This window comes from Myotis daubentonii, chromosome 13, assembly GCF_963259705.1.
Source record: "Myotis daubentonii chromosome 13, mMyoDau2.1, whole genome shotgun sequence".
NCBI lineage: Eukaryota > Metazoa > Chordata > Mammalia > Chiroptera > Vespertilionidae > Myotis > Myotis daubentonii.
The window spans coordinates 53619303-53640251 of record NC_081852.1 but is presented as its reverse complement, the minus strand read 5'-3'; the positions used below and the strand labels follow the sequence as shown (position 1 = coordinate 53640251).

The 20949-nt window shown below is 37.2% G+C and overlaps 1 protein-coding gene across 7 annotated transcripts in view; it reads right to left on the bottom strand.

The window, feature by feature from the left end:
* VTI1A (vesicle transport through interaction with t-SNAREs 1A) overlaps positions 1 to 20949 on the bottom strand; it is a 324045-nt gene that overhangs the window by 280261 nt on the left and 22835 nt on the right. The window contains exon 4 of one of the 7 annotated variants that reach the window (XM_059661403.1): positions 14439 to 14796. The exons of the other annotated variants lie outside the window; for them this stretch is intronic. Within the exon in view, the coding sequence (XP_059517386.1) occupies positions 14467 to 14796 (330 nt within the window). The 3' untranslated portion in view covers positions 14439 to 14466. Of the gene's footprint in view, positions 1 to 14438; positions 14797 to 20949 lie in introns of those variants that run through there. 7 annotated transcript variants of the gene reach the window in all.

The window sequence follows — 20949 nt, the reverse complement described above, 5'->3', positions numbered from 1 at the left end:
ACAGATAGAACTGCAAATACTAATCTCGGATTTATGTAAGAAAATATTTATGTACATAAAACAAAGTAAGGCCCTAACCGGTTTGGCTCAGTGCATAGAGCATTGGCCTACGGACTGAAGGGTCCCGGATTCGATTCTGGTCAAGGGCACATACCTTGGTCACAGGCTCCCGACCCTGGTCGGGGTGCATGTGGGAAGCAACCAATAGATGTGTCTCTCTCACATTGATGTTTCTCTCTCTGTGTCTCTTCCTCTACCTTCCACTCTCTCTAAAAATCAATGGAAAAATATCCTCAGGTAAGGATTAAAACAAACAAAACAAGCAAAAAAAGTAAGGATTCTAAAAAACATGAACAGATATATATTTTGCTACTTCAAGGCTGGCTAAAAGTAATGTGTGTATTTGTAAAATAGCACTGATGATATAAGATCATAGAAATTGGAGGTTATAAAATGATAGAAACTGAAGTAAATATCTACTTTAAAGGTCCCCACATATGAACTGCTTGACTCTAAATTCATTCAGTATCACTTTTAAGATAGAGATACATTTTTAGTGAAGGCATTATTTTAGAACATGAGATGCTCAGATTCCCAACCAACAAAAACATTCTTACTATTTGATTTGAAAGTAACTTTTAGTGTAAAGGTTTTACATTTCTCAGGGAAAAAGGATAGCTAGCCAAAGAAAGTTTTTATTTCCAATAGTAATTAAATCACAGATTTCTTTTAAAATGTGACTATGAATATAGTACTCTTAAAAAAAAACAAAATATATAAAGCAACAACAAAGTATGTCAAAGTATTGATCAGGAGAGAAAAGAATTTTGAAAGTGACATCCATATCTCATTTATTACCTCTTTCATTTTTCCTTTGTTCCCGCCCCCACTTATAAATGCCTTTTAAGAACCCTAACCCAGAATTTGCCTTAAGAAAGACTAGAAAGATTTAGTTATTAAAATAATTTACCTTGAAAGATTAAAAAATATTTGAATTAGTTATAAAATGGATTATGATGACAAAATAAGGATTGCTACTGGAAGAAATTCTATTAATTAATAAAGCCACAAGGTTTTATTGACCATCTCATACCCAGACCAAAAAAGATAACAAATCTAAATAAGACTACAGACATGGAGTTTTGTGCCATTCACTAATTTGTCCATTCATTTCAGCATTTATTTAACAAAAAAAGATTTTGAGGAGCACTACCAGTATATTAGCAATATGGTATTAATAAGCAAATTCCTGGACTGTGAGCTCCTCAATGATACCAGGGGTGGGCACACAAAAACAAATAATTGTAATAAGTATAAAAACTGGACTACAAAATGGAAGTTTATATTGGTACAGTGGAATAAAGGAAAAAACTAACCTGGTTTGATCAGTTTCCCCTAGAATCGAGGTAGAAAATAGATGGCAGAGGGACTAAACTCAAGGCAGAAATCTCAGCGTTGTTCTTCAAGGTCAAGAGAGAAACCATATGGTCCTCAATTAACTGAGCAACAGTGAGGATGGAAGGGAGAGATAATCTGTGGGTACAATCCATGTTGGAATATTTGCATAGTACAGGGACAAGATAAGGCCACTTTTCCCAAGTCCCGGTTATTTCTCCATTTACCTTAAACCTTTGCTGACATCTAGCAGATGAATGATTAATTTTACCACCCCCTTCAGCCCATGGTCTTTGGATAAAATTCTGCTGGATAACATTTTAGTCCCTGTGGTGAAAATAGAATAATTCAAGTAGAGACACCGAGGAAGGAAGGCATTTATTAAAATGACAGTCTACCTGAATAAAACACCTACCACTTGAAGCAACAACATTTCTAAGAAAATTGTTCATCTGAATATATAATAACCCTTGGAAGTCACTTGAGAAAAAAAAATGGTCAAAACTCCAACTGCAAACAGACATCTATTCAATCTTTATTTGACCTGAGCCCTCTGTGTATAAACAAACAAACAAACTAACAAAAATAGCCAATTGGGATGAATATATCCCAAAAGCACTATTTATTTTTTCTGTATAGTTTAAATATATTTGTTCATTTTGCGCCCCTGAATAGTCATAGGATATTTTATAATGCATTTCTAAAAGGAAGATTTTACAACAATAAAATCATTTGGGGGGGGGGGGAGGTTCGTTTACCAAGGGCTTGAAATTGTAGGTAAATCAAATAAGAGGAAAAGTATCTATTTTCAGGCTAAATAAACCACCTTTAATGGTTTTACAAAGATAAAATAGAAACATAATTAACATTTTATAAATCACATAATAACAATTCAGGATTATAAGGCTCTTTAAGAATAACTTAACCTAACTCCATTCCCTTACAGATGATGAAAATGAAAATTATGGTATAATGAAATAAAAAGAGCAATTCTTTGGTTACTATAAACTTGGTTGTGCTGCTAACAAACACTTGTTTTAGCTAAGAACTCAAGTTTACTCCTGAATGCTTAGACAGAAAGGATTTACATGCAGCACATAACCCAATAAAGAAAAGACATACCAAAGAACATCAAGAATTCTGAATCATAACAGAAATCACGTAGGGGTGATCTATTACATTATTTCATGCCATTTAACAGAACAATGAGAGATTGACTGAAAATGATAGTATGATTTCTTGTTTTAAGAACCATCTACAATAATAAAAGCATAACATGCTAATTAGACTGGCCGGCTGGACGACCTTCCAGACAAAGCCAGGGCTACGAGGGAAGCCTGGGTCCCGAGTGCCAGAGGGAAGCTGGTGCTGACAGCTGGGGGAAGGAAGGCCTACTCTCGCATGAATTTCATGCAATGGGCCTCTAGTAAATTTTATAAGGAGGTGTTCAAATATCTTTTATCTTTTCTTATTATATAGTCATGTGTCACTTAACAACAGGTAATATGTTCTGAGAAATGCACCGTTAGTTGATTTTGTCATTGTGCAAACATCATAGAGTATATTTACATCAACCTAATAGTAGCTGGTATAGCCTAGTAAGCACATAGACTATATGATATAGCCCAGTGGTCGGCAAACTCATTAGTCAACAGAGCCAAATATCAACAGTACAACGATTGAAATTTCTTTTGAGAGCCAAATTTTTTAAACTTAAACTATATAGGTAGATACACTCTTATTAACTTAATTAGGGTACTCCTAAGGCTTAGGAAGAGCCACACTCAAGGGGCCAAAGAGCCGCATGTGGCTCGCAAGCCGCAGTTTGCCAACCACTGATAGCCTATTGCTCCCAGGCTGCAAGCCTGTATAGCATGTCACTGCACAAAACAACATGAGATTAAATCAAGCACAAGAGAAAATGATGCAATCAAAAGACACTATAAACAAGAGATGTATGAAGCTGCTGCCGGCCAACAGGCACACTGTTTACAACAAACTTGTTTTAATTGTAAGTAGGCAGACTACACTCTAAAATGGCAATTTTCAACCGGTGTGCCACAAGAATTTTTAAAACATGCAATGTCTGACTATTTAGTCAGGGGCACTAACCTCTTTTCCCTTAGATTGTCAAATAAAAAAATGATAACAGCGAACACAGCAACAGCCATCCAGTGTGAATAAATCAAAATCATACCTATTTATTTGTCAGATCAATAAAAAATACAAATTTTTTGATGTGCCGCAGAATTTTAGTAATTAGTTTATGTGTGAGGTTGAAAACCGCTGCTCTAAAATAGTGATATAATATATAATAAATACATCAAGTATTACCACTATCAAGTATTACATACTGTAAGTTGTATGTGATAAACTTTCAAATGATTGACAGTGGAGTAGATTTGTTTACACCAGCATCTCCACAAACATGTGAGCAATGCATTGCTCTACTATGTGAGGATTGCTATGATGTCACTAGGCAATAGCAATTTTTCGGCTCGATTATAATCTTTGGAACCACATATGCAGTCTGTCATTTACTGAAATGTTGCTATGCAGTGCATGGCTGTATAAAACTGGCACTAGTTTATGTGAGACTCCACTTTAGAGATAAACTAACAGACCTGAGCGACAGAACACTCGGGTCTCTTTGGTGCATCTAAATCTATTTTCTAGAGCTAGAAAATAAAATTCTGGTAAACTACTGTGAGTCAATAATTAAATGGCATCACTCAGTACAATAGGTAATCAAATGTGGTTTGTGGGTTTACAACTGAGAAAAGTCTCATGTCAGAGAAATTCTCTCGAGGATTTTGGCCTATATTAGATTATCCTTTACTCTGTAATTGAGCAAAAGTTATTTAAAAATCAACTTCATTTATGTTAAAAAAAAAATAGCTAATATATTTTTTGAGTTTATTAAGTACCGAGTATTATTCTAAGAGATGTGTCTATACAGGGGTGAGTACACAAAACAGTTTACTCTTATATTATCATTTATTAATTATTATATTATATATTTGTACTACAACTGTAAAACTACCTTTGCCCACCCCCTGGATGTTAATTTACTCTCCACAATAATCCTATGAAGCAGACACTATTATTCCCATTTAACAAATATGAAAATTGAGGCAGAGAGACTAAATAAATAACTTGACCAAATTCAAACAACTAAGTATCAGAATAAGAACTTAAAACCAGGCGAAGCTTCTAAAAGAAATCACTTTATATAATCAATCTAATCACATTGACTCACCCCGTTCACCCCTCCCTCCATTGCTGAAGAAAGAATAGCCAACATATTTGTTTGTTATTCATTTTATTTTTAAGGCAACTTGTTTTACTAGTAAAACATTGGTCCAACTGGAAGCTGTATCGGTTGGAAATAAAAGAGGTATAAATAACTACTGAAAAAAATGTGTAAGTGGTCACGATCACATTTAAATGCTCTGCTCAAACATTCAGAATAAACTTGGGTTCTTAGCTGAAACCACAATGACCCCCCCAAAAATTGTACTGTCCATTCCATTAGAACACAATCTGTATTATCATGACTATTTATATGACTTAAAATTGATAGCAAATAAATATCTGCTTAAGTGAAATAAGCATAGCACTGAATTTATTTAATAGAGCAATTGTTTTGCTTTAATGATCTTCACATATAAATATTTCAGTGACTATGGTAGGGAGTTACCAAGTCAGGCTTTAAAGGGATTTGCTGAATCTTAATGCCTGCCACCCAACCTAAAGGTTCTTGTCAAAGTCAACAGTGACCATCATGCTGACAATCTAGTGGACACTTTTTATGTCTTCATTTTACTCAATAGTATTCAACTTGGTTGAAATGTCCTCTTTTTTTAAAATACTCTTTTCTGTAAAAATGATCTCGTTTTACTCCTACCTCACCAGTAGCTTTTTTTCTAATTCAATTAAAATCATTTTTTACTTGAAGTCTAAATGCTTCCATTCTTGTGAGTGAGCTTGGTTAAGAGCCCTCTTCTATCACTCTCTTCTCTCCCTAAGTATTTCTAAAGCTTTAAATACTACCTGTATGCTGAGGTCAAAATAGATCTAACTCAATTTCTCCTCTAAATTCAAACTTGATTATATTCACCTGGTTATTTAAGTTCTCTGCTGGGATGTTTCATAGGTATTTCAAATTTAAAACACTGAGAGTGAATTATTGATTCCATAACCAATATTCTCCCACTAAACAAGCAAGAAAAACAAAAAAATGATTTATCCCACACTAATCTTCACCAACTCAATAAGTAGTGCCATCCACTAAAAAACCTGGTTATTCAAAAGAAACTTAGGGGTTTAATCCTTAATGTCTTCTTGAGAAATATCTATAACTAGAGGCCCAGTGCACAAAAATTTGTGCTCTCGGTGGGGGGGGGGGGGGAAGGGTGGTCCCTCAGCCCGGCCTGTGCCCTCTTGCAGTCTGGGACCCCTTTGGGGATGTCCACTTGCCAGCGGGGAGCAGGCCTAAGCTGCAGTCGGACATCCTTAGCGCTGCTGAGGAGGCAGGAGAGGCTCCCACCACCACCGCTGTACTGGCAGCCGTCAACCTGACTTGTGGCTGAGCAGAGCTCCCCCTGTGGGAGTGCACTGACCACCAGGGGGCAGCTCCTGCATTGAGCGTCTGCCCCCTGGTGGTCAGTGTGTGTCATAGTGACCAGACATTCCCAGTCATTCTGCTGTTAGGGTCAATTTGCATATTAGTCTTTTATTATATAGGATAATAAAAGAGTAATATGCTAATTAGACTGGACAACCTTCCAGACAGGGACAGGGCTGCTAGGGAAGCTGGTACCGGCAGCCAGGGGAAGGAATGCCTACTCTTGCATGAATTTCATGCATTGGGCCTGTAGTTCATAAATAAAACAAATTGAGAAATCCCTCTGTGAAAGGGACAGAAAAGCAAATGAAGAAAAGTATTAATAGTTACTGAATTTAAGTAGAGGCACACAGGCGATTATTGTAGTCTTTTTTCAACTTTTATATATGCTTGCTAACTTTCAAAACAAAGAGTTGAGGAGCAGTTTTGTTGTTGTTGTTGTTGTCGTTGTTTTGAGTTAAAGAAAAAGGAAAGGCTTTGCTGAATTATTCCCTCCAGTGACATGGACTATAGGCAGGTGGTTCCTGTTACTGAGCTAATGTTTTTAAAGCAAAAGCACTGTGACAGAACACTCAGGTCTCTTTGGTGCATCTAGAAAGACACATTTCTGCTGTGCATTCTCTATGTCTTTTCTTATTATTGTTAATTTTGAGAGTGAGGGAAAAGGAGGGGGGAGGGAAACATCCATGTGAGGCCGGAACATCGATTGGCTGCCTTCTGCACACTCCCTACCAGTGATCGAACCCGGAACACAGGCATGTGCCCTGACAAGGAATCAAATCAGCAACCTTTCGGTGCATGGGACAGTGCCCACTCAACTGAGCCACACTGGCCTGGCCTGCATTTTATATGTCTTAAAATATTTCTGGGACCTTAAGAACATTTGACTTCATTTTACCTCTTAAAATATTACTGGGACCTTAAGAGCATTTGACTCAGTATTACAAAAGCAAAAGCTCTGATTCTTAGCTTCCCAAGCCCATTTTCAAATTGTATCTTAGCCCATCAATAGTCACCCTGGAAATAATATAGGAAATGACCATGCATTTAAGTTTAAAAAGAAGCTAGTGGAGGAAAATTTAGAGCTTTAAATATTTATCTACAAAGGAAGGTTTAAAATCAGTAATGTAACCTGCCATTTCAAGAAGCTAGGAAAAAAAGAGGAAATGATACCTAAAGTAGAAGAAAGAAAATAATAAAGGTCAGAGAAGAAATCAACAACATAGAAAACAGATATAATAAAGAAAATCAAAGAAGCCAAAGGTTGGTCTTTAAAAGAGTTAAAAATATTGGTAAAGTTAGCTAAGAAAAAAGAAGACACAAAATTACCAAAATCAGAAATGAAAGAGGAGGCATTGTCACAAACCCTATACAAATTAAAAGAATTATAGGGAATATTATGAACAAATTAGAGAATTTAGATAAAATGGATAAATTATTAGAAAGACATGTTATTAAAAACTAACTCAAAATATAGAAATAGAATAGACCTATGACAATCCTTCCATTATAGATAAATGATTTTCTATAAAAGTGCAAGGGTATTCAATGGGGGGAAAGATAGGCTTTTTTGAAGAAATGGTCTTGGAACAACTGGATAGAACAACAAACAAAAAAATGGAGATACTTTACCTTAATCATACCTAAAAAATCAATTCAAAATAATCACAGACCTAAGTAAAATAGTTAAAACTATAAAACTTCCTGATGAAAATTTTTGCATCCTTTGGTTGGACAAAGATTTATAAGATACAATACCAAAAGCACAATCCACTAAAAAATTAATAAATTGAACTTTATCAGAATTTAAAACTTTTGTATTTCAAAAAACATTATTAAGAAAAGACAAGCCACGTACTGGGGAAAAAATACTTGGAAACCATTCATTTGATAAGGGACTCACATCCTGAATATACAAAGAAATTAATCATAAGAAGACAAAACAACCTAATAAAAATGGGCAAAAGATTTGAATAGATATGTCAGCAAAGATATATAAATGTCTAATAAGCACACCAAAAGATGCTCAACATCATTAGCCATTAGGGAAATGCAAATTAAAACTAAAATGAAATGTCATTACATAACCACTAGATGGCCATAATAAAAAAGACAAACCACACCAAGTGCTGACAAGGATATGAAGAAACTGGAACCCTCATAAATCGCTGATGGGAAAGTAACATGGTACAATCTCTTCAGAAACAGTGTGGCAGTTTTTTGAAAAGCATCTATGTCCTACAAGACCCAGGAATCCCACTCCTATGTAATTTTTCCCAAGAGAAAGGAAAATGTGTCCACCCAGTCCTGTATATGAATTTTCACAGAAGTATTAGACATAACAGTAAACAACTCAGATCAATCCAAATGTCCATCAACTAGAAAATGGATAAATAAAATGTGATACATAGCCATATACTGGAATATAACACAGAAATGAAAACAAAACAAACTATTGATATATACTACCATATAGATAAACCTCAAAAATCTTATGGCAAGTGAAAGAAGCTAGACATATTGAATGATTCCATTTAGGTGACATTTACAGAAAAGGCAAAGCTACGGAGAGAGAAACACATCAGTGATTGCACGGGATTGGCGTGGGAAAGAGGATTAACTTCCAATGGGCATGAGGGAACCTCTAAGAAGTGTTATAAAACTGGCTTACGGTGATGGTTGCACAACTACAAGTTTAAATACACAAAAAATCATTGAATTGTATACTTGAAAAATTTTACAGTGTGAAAATTATACCTTAATAAATCTGTTTTTAAAAAAAAGAAACTGGACTATGCAGAAATAAATTTTATCTAAGAAAAAAATCTAAAAACATATACAAAAAGTAGTACCAATTAAGTAGAAATTACCTTATATAACTGCATATAATTTCTGAGATTATAAAATACTCTTAAGATTAATGTCAAAGGCTTGTCTCACACCTATGTTTTGTTGTTGCTGTTGTTATTGTTCTGAAAACACTTTAGTGTCCACACCCTCTTATGTATCACATCCGCTGTTTTTTTTTTTTTTTAATATTTTATTGATTTCAGAGAGAAAGGGAAAGGGGGAGAGAGATAGAATCATCAATGATGAGAGAGAATCACTGATTGGCTGCCTTCTGCACGCTCCACACTGGGGATGGAGCCTGCAACCTGGGCATGTGTCCTGACTGGGAATTGAACCATGGCCTCCTGGTTCATAGGTCTACTCTACGCTCTACCACTGAGCCCCACTGACCAGGCTCACATACCTATTTTTAATGGAAGAAATAAAATCTAGGAAAAAAGGAAGATGGTGGCATATACACCTGTACTCACTGCCTCCCACAACCACATAAAAATTACAACTAAAATACAGAATAACCATCATCCAGAACCGCTAGAAAGCTGGCTGAATGGAAGTCCTACAAATACAGAAATAAAGAAGAAACACTGACACTGACACTGACACTGGCAGGAGGTACAGAGGCGCAGAATAGGCTGCTCTGGCACCCACGTGTGCTGCTTTTTTAATCGGGAGGGATATCGTCTCTTTGGAGGACACCTAGAGAAGCAAGGGGTCCCAGTCCTACACCAGACGCCCAGCCCAGGGTCCCAGAGCTGGGAAAAGAAGTCCCTACAGGCAGTAAGAACTAAGGGCTGTAAAAACCAGTGTGGGCTGGGGCTCAGAGACACAGAGGCTGCTGAAGACCCAGCTGTTCCTCTTAAAAGGCCCGCACCATGAACTGAACTTACAAGGTCCTGCTTCCTCTGAGCTCCAGCACCAGGACAAGGCTCTGGGGAACACAGACACAAAGGAGCAGAACTGGATTGTCTGGCTTCCAGGCAGGAACTTGAGGGCGGCGTTTTCCCAGACGTAGGTGCTCGCAGGATCGGATCACTGTTCCTATGCTAGGACCTCCTCGGTCTTGCAGGGCTAACTGGCAGCAATTTCTGTTTGCTCCTCCCTGGTGATTTCCTAAGACCTCACCTCATCCGATTTATAACCGCACCCAAGCTGCATGGAGCAGGTTTTGCTTGCTCAGGGTAAAAGCTCTCAAACAAGCTGCAGCTGGGTCAGGGAGCCCCAAACCTAACAATAAAAGGCCTGCCTTGCTTCATTGCTGGGTCTCACCTGGGCAATTCCAAACCTGATACAAAGTGGAGGAATCTGCAGATCTCTCGGGAGCTCCTGCTGGGTGGCCCCAGGCAGTGGCTGACCTTGCACCTCCCCGGAGACCCAAGAGCCAGTGTACCCAGTGGTCAGTGTCAGACCATACCAGCTTACAACTCTAAACATCCATAAGCGACACACTCAAGGGGCAGACTCAGTGAGCACCACAGCCCCACTGAAGCAAGTCCTGCTTCATAGGGGTGTCTCCTGCACAGCAGCTCTCCCATTGTAGTTGAAGCTGATTCTCTCAGCCAATTGGCCTGGAAGTCAATTCCTCCCAGTGACACCAACAGGAATCAAATCTCAACTACAACAAGACTGTGCTCGGCCCATAAAGGGGTGCACCTAGAGTGCCCAGCTAAGGTGACTGGGGAGGCTGAGCCACTGGGCCCTACAGGACACCTACTACACAGGCCACTCTACCAACTCAAGGAGACATAGCAGCTCTACCCAATACATAGAAACAAACACAGGGAAGTAGCCAAAATGCAGAGATAAAGAAACATGTCACACATGAAAGAAATGGAAGAAAGCAAACTACTGGATATAGTGTTAAAAAAATAGAGAAAAAAAAGTAAAATATCTCAGTATTTTTGAAACTTATTACATATTGAAATGATATTAGTTTGGACCTATTGTGTTAAGATATATTACTAAAGTTAATTTCACCTCTTTCTTTTTGCTTTTTTAAAAAATATGGTAACTAGGAAATTTAATATTACATATGTGGCTGCCATGATATTTTCATTGGACAGCATTTACTGTATATCCAGACTTTAAAAGAATCATAAAATCTCAGAGCTGAAAATTACCTTTGAAGTTATCTAAATCAGTCCATTCACTTTACAGCTAAGGAAACTGAGGCCCAGAGAAAGTAACTGGCCCTATAGGATACAGCTAGGAGGTGACACCGCTGAGATGAATCAGGTCCCCTGACTCCTTGCTGTCTGGCCATTTCCATTGCACTTCCTCAAGGACTGTTAAAATAAAAGTGCTCTATCATCTCCTCCCAAATTAGAATGTTTAATTTAATTAACCTGTACTGAAATATGTACTTTTTATGGAGTGTCTTTTTTTCCTCTAGGAGGTTCGATTCAGTCTTCATGCCTACAACTTCTCTTTACTTTGGTGCCATTACTTTGGTACTGTTCTTAGTGTCATAAAATAAACCAAGAAAAATATAAAAAGATCAAACCTCACATCCCACTTTATAGTAGGAAAGGTTATATGTCAAAGGGCACTTGCAGAAATACCACAAAAATAAACTTAAGGAAAAGAAATTGGTAGGGAAGGGCCAGCAGGGGGGTTGCAACAATGAAAATAATACTTTATGTTCCTATTTTAAGTGCCTTTCTCAATGCTATATGCATAGCTGCTAGAGGCAAGCTGGAAAGCCGCCAGGTCCTGGCTGCCAGCAAAAATTTTGTCACCTCCTTTGAACATCTGAAGTATGTTTACCCCATAGATTTCATTAAATTACACTTCCATTAGGAAGCATACAATGTTGATACTCATCTCAAAGATCAAAGGGATCGCTAAGAGGCATGTCATCCTGCTCCCCAGCTGATTGCTATTTCTGGGCCAATCAAGGAAAAGGAGCCAGAACAATACTTAGTTAAAAAAAATTGTAGCATCTCCCCAAGGACTATAGACGAAGAATCTGTAGCCCCATTATCAAAATGAGCATATCATTAATGACAATACTCATACAGTGAGTTATTTTAATACAACTCCTACACAACAAACAAGCTGGATTTGGGTCATTAGCTGAATTTGTAAAGCAGTATTTCTGAGGGCTGCAAAACTCTTCGGTAAAAATATAAGGTTTAGAAGATGGAGGAAGTCCCACTTACCAATGCGGGAGAAAATGCTAGTTTTTATTCATTTCATTGTGATTTTAAATAAACCAACAGGTGAACCAGACTGGAGATGGCCAACTGACAGGTTGTCTTTTTTTTTTTTATCTCACTATTTTTCCCCCAATGGATTATTTAAAGAAATAGCATAAGTATGTGCAATTTTTAAAGGCAAAACTATTCCATGTTGGAATCAAATGACTTAGGATGAAAATACTTAACATCCAGGAACAAGGGGCACTAATTTCAAAGGAGGTAAGATTTGGTCACTGAAAATTAGGAAATAACAAGTCATTTCAACTGGGGATAGCAATATTTAAGGTAGGCTCAATGGAAAGAATTTTAAAATATACATGGACACAGATAATAGAGTGGTGAAGGCTTGGGAGAGATGGGTGCAGGTGGAAGGGGTCCATGGGAAAGCCAACCAACCAAACAAACAAAGGGGATATCGGTAATACTTTTAACAATAAAGAAAAAAGAAATAAAAAATATATGTGGTATTGAAAAAACAGCTAGAAATCTCAAATCCTTTATTTGAAGTCAGACAAGGTAGTTCAGCATCAGCTCCAAAGTTCTAAGCCTGTTTTCAGGTGGTGAGAACTCTTCTCTAGTCATTTTTATTATGAGGATACTGCCCAAAATGGGGTGGAAAAGGCAAGGTTCAGGTGAGTGTTCTTTCTACCTAACACCTTCTACAAGCTCTAAAGGTAAATCCCCTGCCGATAGCCACAACCCACAATCTAGATTTCAACTGTCCTCTTTCAATGTGTAGTCAACCTCTTGGTTATCCATATCTGACACATCACATGAACGCTAATTATCTATCTTTTGCAATTAATCATCTGACAATTACATTTCCTGCACTGATAAGCATCCAGCTGGGAACTGAGTTTTAATCTGAGAAAAAAAAGAGGATTCCAGTTTCTAACAAATTACTTCTAATTAACCAGAATGCTTTTTTTGTCATCCCAATGTAAAGATGCCTACAGCTAGTCAAAGAATTTATTGTTTGCATTCTTAATGATACTTTAAAATTTCATTTAAATTTCCCCAAAGGGAAGCTCTGGAGATGTATTGCACTAACATTACTTAAACAAACATTCTGTTTGGCAGTACACAAAGAACGGTGGAAAAAAGGAGATAATTTCTAAGGGAAAGAAACTTGCGGTATTAACTGGAAAGGGCACCAAACAATTAAATGAAGCAGGGATTCAAGGCGTACGTATTTAAAGTGGAAGATACAGCTATCTTCTAATAAGTCTAGGAAATTGACAAAGTCGAGTCAAATTTCAGAGCTGAAAGAGGCGATGGGTCACCTACTCCAGTGGCTCTCAAAGTGTAATCCCATGACACCAGTTTCAGCATCAACCTGGAACTCTCTAGAAATGCAAAGCCCCAGGCCACTGGGCGTCTGAATCAGAAACTCTAGAGCAGCCCAGCATTCAGCCCTCTATGTGGAACAGTTCAAGTACACTGGGGCCTTGACTTACGAGTTTAATTCGTTCCGTGACGGAGCTCGTAACTCAAATTACTCGTAAGTCAAATCAAAAAGTGAACGAGTGAGACACGTGATGCTGGGCTGATGTTGTAGCGTTCACTGTGACATTCGCTGTGCCAACTAGCGGTGGGGTATCTGAAACTGGCTTGTAACCCGAATTTTAGCTCGCAACTCAAAGCAAAAAATCGGCCGAGATGGCTCATATCTCGAAAAACTCGTTAGTCGGGACACTCGTAGGTCAAGGCCCCACTGTACTGGTCTAGTCTAACCACTCCATTGCACAGATGAGGAAGCTGAGAGCTGAGAGAGAGGCAAAATTTCCATACACAATAAAATTCAAGAATGACCCTGATGAACTTACTATAGTCTTTTCCCCCTTTACTTAAAAAATTCTTTGTTAATATGGGAGATACACTTCTGTGACATATCACATAACTTCTGGGACTCCTGAGCCCACATCCTCAACAGCTCTTTTCTTTCACAGTGTACTTAGCTCTTGGGGACAAAAATGCCTACACATTGCTGGAGTATTGGTTATAAGGTTCCCAATAACATAATGTTCCACAAATATTGAACCAACAGTAGACAATGGTCAGAGAGATGAGCCAGGCTCCTATACAACTTTGAAAAAATCATGCTACTGCAAGACTAAAGAGGTTCCCTTATATAAAGCAGCCGTTCCAGCTTCTTAATAAATAATAATAATAATAATAATAATAATAATTAATAATAATAGGTGTTTGCCTTATTGTAATTATCTCAAACAAATATAGTTGCTTAGACTATAAATCTAAAGTTTGTGTTGTGATTATGTAACCGGACAATGAATGGGTCCATGCTGCCTGTCACTACGCAAGCCAATTAAGAGGAGACAGGGTTGAATCATATAAACATTTATTCCAATACTGCTGGCAGTGTGGGAGAGCAGCAGGTCATCCACAAAAATCTGCTCTCCCTCTCCCCCTAAGCCAGCTGCTTATATTGGGTAGAAGGACAAAGATTACATGGAGAAAGAGGCAAAAGGGTATGCCAAATGGGCAGTTTACAGGTAAGTCAGGATGGATATGCAAAGGCCTGCTGGTATGCAAAAGCTGGGGGTCTTCAAAGGCCTGGTGATATGCAAAGGGCTGGGGGGTCTTCAAAGGGCTGGCAGCTCTGGTTTCTGTCACAAGGTTGTTAACCTTTCCATGATAATAGGCAGTTCCCAGATGGGGAGGATTTCCAGGTGAGCTCCCAGGTCCCACATGCAACTCCCAGCCAGGTTAAAATGTGCTTTCTTTAATCAGAACAAAACAATCATGGTTAACAGAGCATGATCAATATTTCTTACAATTACAGCTGGACCCCAATAGTCTATTTCCGACCCTATCAATTACTTTGTTTTAAATGTGGAGCACTTTGATGGCTTGGGCATGAAAAATTAAGCATAAAACTGTACTGTTTTAGAGAAATGGCTCCTTTCCACGGTACATGAAACAGTAGTGATAACAGGCTAAAAAATAATAAAAACTTTGAAATAGAGTTAAAAGATACATGTAACTTTAAAAAAAACATCTTTTTCTACACAGGAAGGTTAAATGGTGAGGCTGACATTTGCATTTGTTAGGTTGTCAACGCTTTCTATCGCATGTGTACAAACAATATCTAAAGATGTCATCTGCATATTTATACCAAAGGAGCCTGTGAACAGGACCTGTCAGTATATTTTAACACCCTTCTAAAACGTCAGCTTTCATCAGATATAAACACAACATGTTTAATTTATTAGTTTGGTCTAATATAAAAAGTTGACAATCATATGTCACTATAACTATTGATAAGGTAAATAAGGACTACAGGAAAATGTCAAAAAGTTATTAAAATGTTTGCTGAAATACTACATCAAATTGTATTTATCAGCTCTTCTCTGCCAATGACTATGTCAGATTTTCCTACATATGGCTATTTCTGAAAAGATGTACCCAATGGAGCATTTCAGAAACTTCATTCTGAAAGCATCTTAATTCTCAGGTATGAGAAATTTAAAAGGAGTCAGAACAGAGGAAGCACATATGGCAACACATGGCATTATTATTTTTCTCCAATCAAGTTAAACAGAAATTGTGCACAAAGAACAATTCACACTAGATATAACTGTTTGGTTGGAATTGTTATGTCTTGTGTGCCTATCACTTATCATAGATGTTTTTTCAGAAAAAAGTTTGCTTTAAAATGACACAGTCTTAAATTTGATTCAATAGGCACTAACTGAACACCTATTATATACAGCATTTATTAAATACTTCAGAAAACATAAAGGTAGAAGACACTTGAAGATCTTATAATTCAGTTGGAATAATAAAACTTAAGTAAATGAAAATCCACAAATCATTTCAGCTCTGACATGGAAACAGTGTGTAAATTGGTCAGGCGATAAACACAAGTGCCAAGAAGCATGGGAAGTAAAGGAAATCTATCATGACAGGAAAGATAATTAGAAAGGACTCCACGAAGGAGATGAATAATGGGCTAGGGATTGTAGAAATGCAAGACATAGCAATACGAGACTAATAGATTCAATTGGGCCAAAAGTTTCAAAGCACACCTATTGTCCTACACTGCATATAGGATGATTTTAAAGTGATGTGAAAACTGTTGCCCATCTTGAAATGCCAAGCATTCCAATTCTCAACATCTTCAGACAACAGAGCTCATTGGCTATCAAGAGCATGGAGGTTGACTCCTGTGTTTCAGAGTTGAAGAAGCTGAGGCACAATGACTTTGCCCAATGGCACGAAGCTAGTTAGATCCAGAGCTGACACCCAAAGCCAGAACTCTTGATGGTAACCACTGTACTTTCCACTGTGTGACACTGCCTCTTGGTCCACAGCCTATTTGAAATAAATGGAGGTTGGTTAATGAACTGAGTCCTCTTGGAACTCTACACATTGGAAGTAGCAGAGACTTGGGGGACTTTTTAATGATAAATGCTCTAAAGCAGTGTGATCTGGCAGTGTTAGTGTCACACAGGTTTGATTTCAAGTCCTGGATCCAAATTATGAGACCCTGGAAAAGTGCCTTTGCCTTTCATAACCTTATATGTCTGAAAAATAAACTGGTTATGAAGAATAATGAAATACAACATGATAGCTAATCTATCAGAGGTTCTTGGTTGTTAATTTTTTCTTCCTCTAAAATCCCTACTAGTGATCATTCTCAACTGAGTGGTTTTCAGTCAGGGATAATTCTGTCTCAAAGGGACCATTTGGAATATCTGGAGATATTTTTGATTGTCATGACTGGGGTGGGGTGCGAATAGTCTATTGGCACATAGAGGGTAAAGGCCAGAGAATCGCTAAATGTCCTAAGAGGCACAGGACAGCTTCCCTAACCACAACAAAGAATTATCCACCCCCACATTTCAACAGTACTGCAGTGGAGAAACTGTTCTGGACCAAAGAGAAAGACCACCTATTACCACCAATGTTCAGTTAAAAGAGAGATAATACCTTTTCTGCCCACAAAGGCAAACATATTAACTTTACCAAAGCATCCACATCAATGTAGAAATGCATCAGATTCCCTAGTTTGTGACAAGGAGTACAAAAATATAATTGAGTGAATATTCCTTGCTGTGGAGATTCTTCTGACTATTTGCATGAGATAGATTTGCATGCAAACCTATATCTCCAGACACATGGAAAGATTATTACCTTAAAATCAACCTGAGGGAGCAATAATTTACTTTAAAAATGTAAATTTGTGACTCTTTATGGTTTTTATTTTAAATTAGAGGACTGGAAAATTCTTTAGGCAATTTTGGACTTAATGACAATATCAGTTTATGCTGTGAGATATTTCTTAGTACTACCTGGATTCCACAGACATGAAAAGTTCCAGGATGCAGCAGGAGCAGGCATAACAATGCTGCAGCCCCAACAAACTGGCACCCGAGGCAGTTGCTGAGGGCATCCTCAGCCTTCTGGTATACCTGCTACTTTCCCTCCCTTTCTCTTACACTTTATTTCCCCTATTACTACTTTCTTTCTTTCTCTTTTCATTCCCTGCTGTCTATGCCTCTTGTCACTTGCCAGAGACAGTTGTTTAGCCCCAGTCATGACAACTCAAAAGACAAAATGCCTTGATTTAGTGGCAGGGTTTCAGTAGTGCTTCCTGGAAGATAAGAACGAGATTCCTGGGCACACTTTAATTTTCGCTCTCTGAGCGCCATACCTGAGTAAAAGGATTTTGCAGAGACAGTACTAAAAGAGAGCCTGTTTTAAAAAACATTATCAAGGGCTCAAGAAATATAGCTGTTCATGATTTATTATTCACTGATATTTAAAAATAAAGCTAGTATTTCTAATTTTGCTGTGTTTAAAATCATTCCTCTTCAGAGTAAAAAGGAAACTCTTAATATAAAGGGACTGTAGTAAATGAATTTGGTCTTGGGAATTTCTCTGAGAAAATGCCACGATAGGGTATATTTTAAATATCGCTATGAGCCACAGTGCCATCCATGGCCACCTTCCATTTGAATTAGAAAGCGTAATGTTGCTACTTTGACAGCCTCTGAACAGACTGGGGAAGAGCGAAAGTCCTCTCAGCTATAAAATGCACTGACAGAAATCTCACCCCAAATCCATATTTCCAGATTCATGCAAAGATTATTTTCTTAGAATCCACCCGAGGGAGTAGTAATTAGCCAAAAAGCCAGAAATGTATGAATCTTACGATGAAAACACTTTTAAATGACATATTTTCATGGGATAATCTCTCAGACCACAAAATCTATAGCAAAATAATATGCCAAGAATCTTTAATCAATTCACATATTTTAAAACCCTGGGAAAATAATTATTTTACTTTAAGAAACATAATAAACTTTAAAATAGCAATTAAGACATAGAATAGTATTTTTTCTAATCTGAGTTTCTTTTTTACTGCAGTTAATAATTTAAAAGTTATCTCATAATTAAGAATGCTAAAATGCCATTTGATATAATGATTATAAGATTTAAATTGATATCATAAGCTATGAGTTAAGTTAGGAATTTTCCAACCTGGCCACAAAAGGAACTTCAATTTCCCCCCAAATAAGGGAAATCCTCTAGTTATTCTACTATCAAGTTGTAAGTTATTTTCCCCACACCAACGCACTGCTAGCATCATTTGGAACCAACTAGATTTTCTCTCTTTCTTTCTGTTCCAAATCCACTTGGCTGATTGCCAAGAGAAAATATAGACACAGGGGAGGCAAAGAGTAATTCTGTTAAGATCAATGAAGATGTTGGCCATAACAGAATCCTACTTATCCATCACATCCCTACTTCTTTTTCTCTGATTAGAGATTACTGGCAATTTCTTGACAATTCTCGAACAAAATTAAGTTACAATCAGTCTTGCAAGACTTCACAAGGGGGGAGGGGGGAAAAAAAGAAAGGAAAAAAATATTTGGAGTTTCTCCTACTAAATCCAGAAACAATATATATATGCTAAAAGTGGCCTTATTTGGGGGGAAAATGAATGCAGAAAATTCAGCAAAGTTTAGGACCTAAGGCTCTAGTTTGTCAACACTCTGGGATGCCCTGCCTCCCTTCCACTATACTACCCCTCTCCCATTCTCCTTTGCTTACATTGTTCTTTCAACTTAAGTAGACCCTGCTTCTCTCAAATTCTATCTCATCCTTCTCAGTTTGGGTATTATCTCCTCGTAGGTGCCTTCCCTCACAACCCCCACTTAATTCACATACAAACATGGGGGTTTGATGCCCCTCCCGGGGAATCTGATATTTTCACATATTAACCCATCAGAAAATTCATAACTTCCCTTACCACAGCATTGCAATTATTAGGATGATGAGTCCCTTAAAAATATAACTTACTCATCTTTTGATCCCTTGAACAATGCTTTAATGCATAACAGGTAGTAAATATATGTAAGGTCTTTATAGTAATCTATACAAAAACAACAAACTGTTGAAAATCACCAAAATTAAAACCTACTTTAATGAAGTGAATAGAAAGAATATTAGCTTGAGTCTGGCTGGTGTGGCTCAAGGGTTGAGCATCGACCCAGAAACCAAGAAATTACTAGTTCCATTCTGGTCAGGGCACATACTCAGGTTGTGGGCTTGATCCCCAGTAGGGAGCATGCAGGAGGCAGCTGATTGATATTTCTATCCCTCTATCCCTCTCCCTTCCTTTCTCTCTAAAAATCAATAAAAACATATTTTAATAAGAATGCCAGCTTGAATGTTCTCTTCTTCAGCTTCATTGGTTCTTTAGTTAGAAATTAATTTTAGTATTGTTTGTTTTACTAATGAGAATTTTATTTAAATTATTTTGGCTTCCTCATTATTATTACTAGCTGTGTATTACATTGTCTTATGTATTGGGGCACATTCTAAACCAAATTCTCAGTGTATAACAATATTTAAATTTTTAATTACAAAGCTATCTGGTAGTTGACTTCAGATATGCAAAAGTCAATTCTTTGTTGATATTAATGGCAATATTTAATAGATACTATGGAATCTTCCCCCTCTTCTTCTCAATACTCGTATATTAGGCCAATGATAAAACAGTGCACAGACAGTGACTTCTAATAGTTTCTGGGAAATGCAAGTCGTTAGAAATTAGAAAAGGAATGGGGAGAATATCCAAAATAAATAATTTAACATATATTTTGAAAGTTAGATGAAAAACTCAGCAAACATATTACTCTAATTAGTAGTATGATATATACAATAAAATGATGCAAAAATATATATAGTATCATAATTCCTCTACCTTCAATTCTGTCTCTGCTACCACAAAGGTCAAGGAGAAACCTTGCTTGCAAAGATTAATTTCTAAGATGTCTTTGACAAGACAAAATGTGCTAGAAAATAAAAGCAATCCAACTTAGAAGGTCATATCTGAGAATAAGATGGAAGACTTCACATTTCAGTCCTTTGTGTAAACTACTGAAGCAATGAGAAAGAGGGTGTACATTTTTAGGATATGGAAGGAATCTTTTGACTTTGAAATACTTTAACCTCTGAACTCTTTAGTTCTAGGATTACTACCTGTGCCCAGAAAAGTCACAGACTAAAAATCAGTGAAGTTCTCAAAGCATTTGCATATTTACTATCTTATGTGACTCTTATATTTCACCATTAAGTGGACAAAATTGATATGATAATCCAAATGGCAGATACAGAAACTGAAGTGCAGTATGAATACGTCATTTTTGAGGTCTGAGGTCTACTGTCCCTGGCCTTTTTTCACTATTTCACACTTTCTTTCTTGGCAAAGTGGTCAATGACCAAATTTAGCTTACACACAATATTAGAAAAATACAAGAAGAACAAACATCTAACACACATACATGGTATTTTTAAAGAGTAAATAAAGCCATCATATAGAGGCCCTGGACCAGACTGCATTTGAAA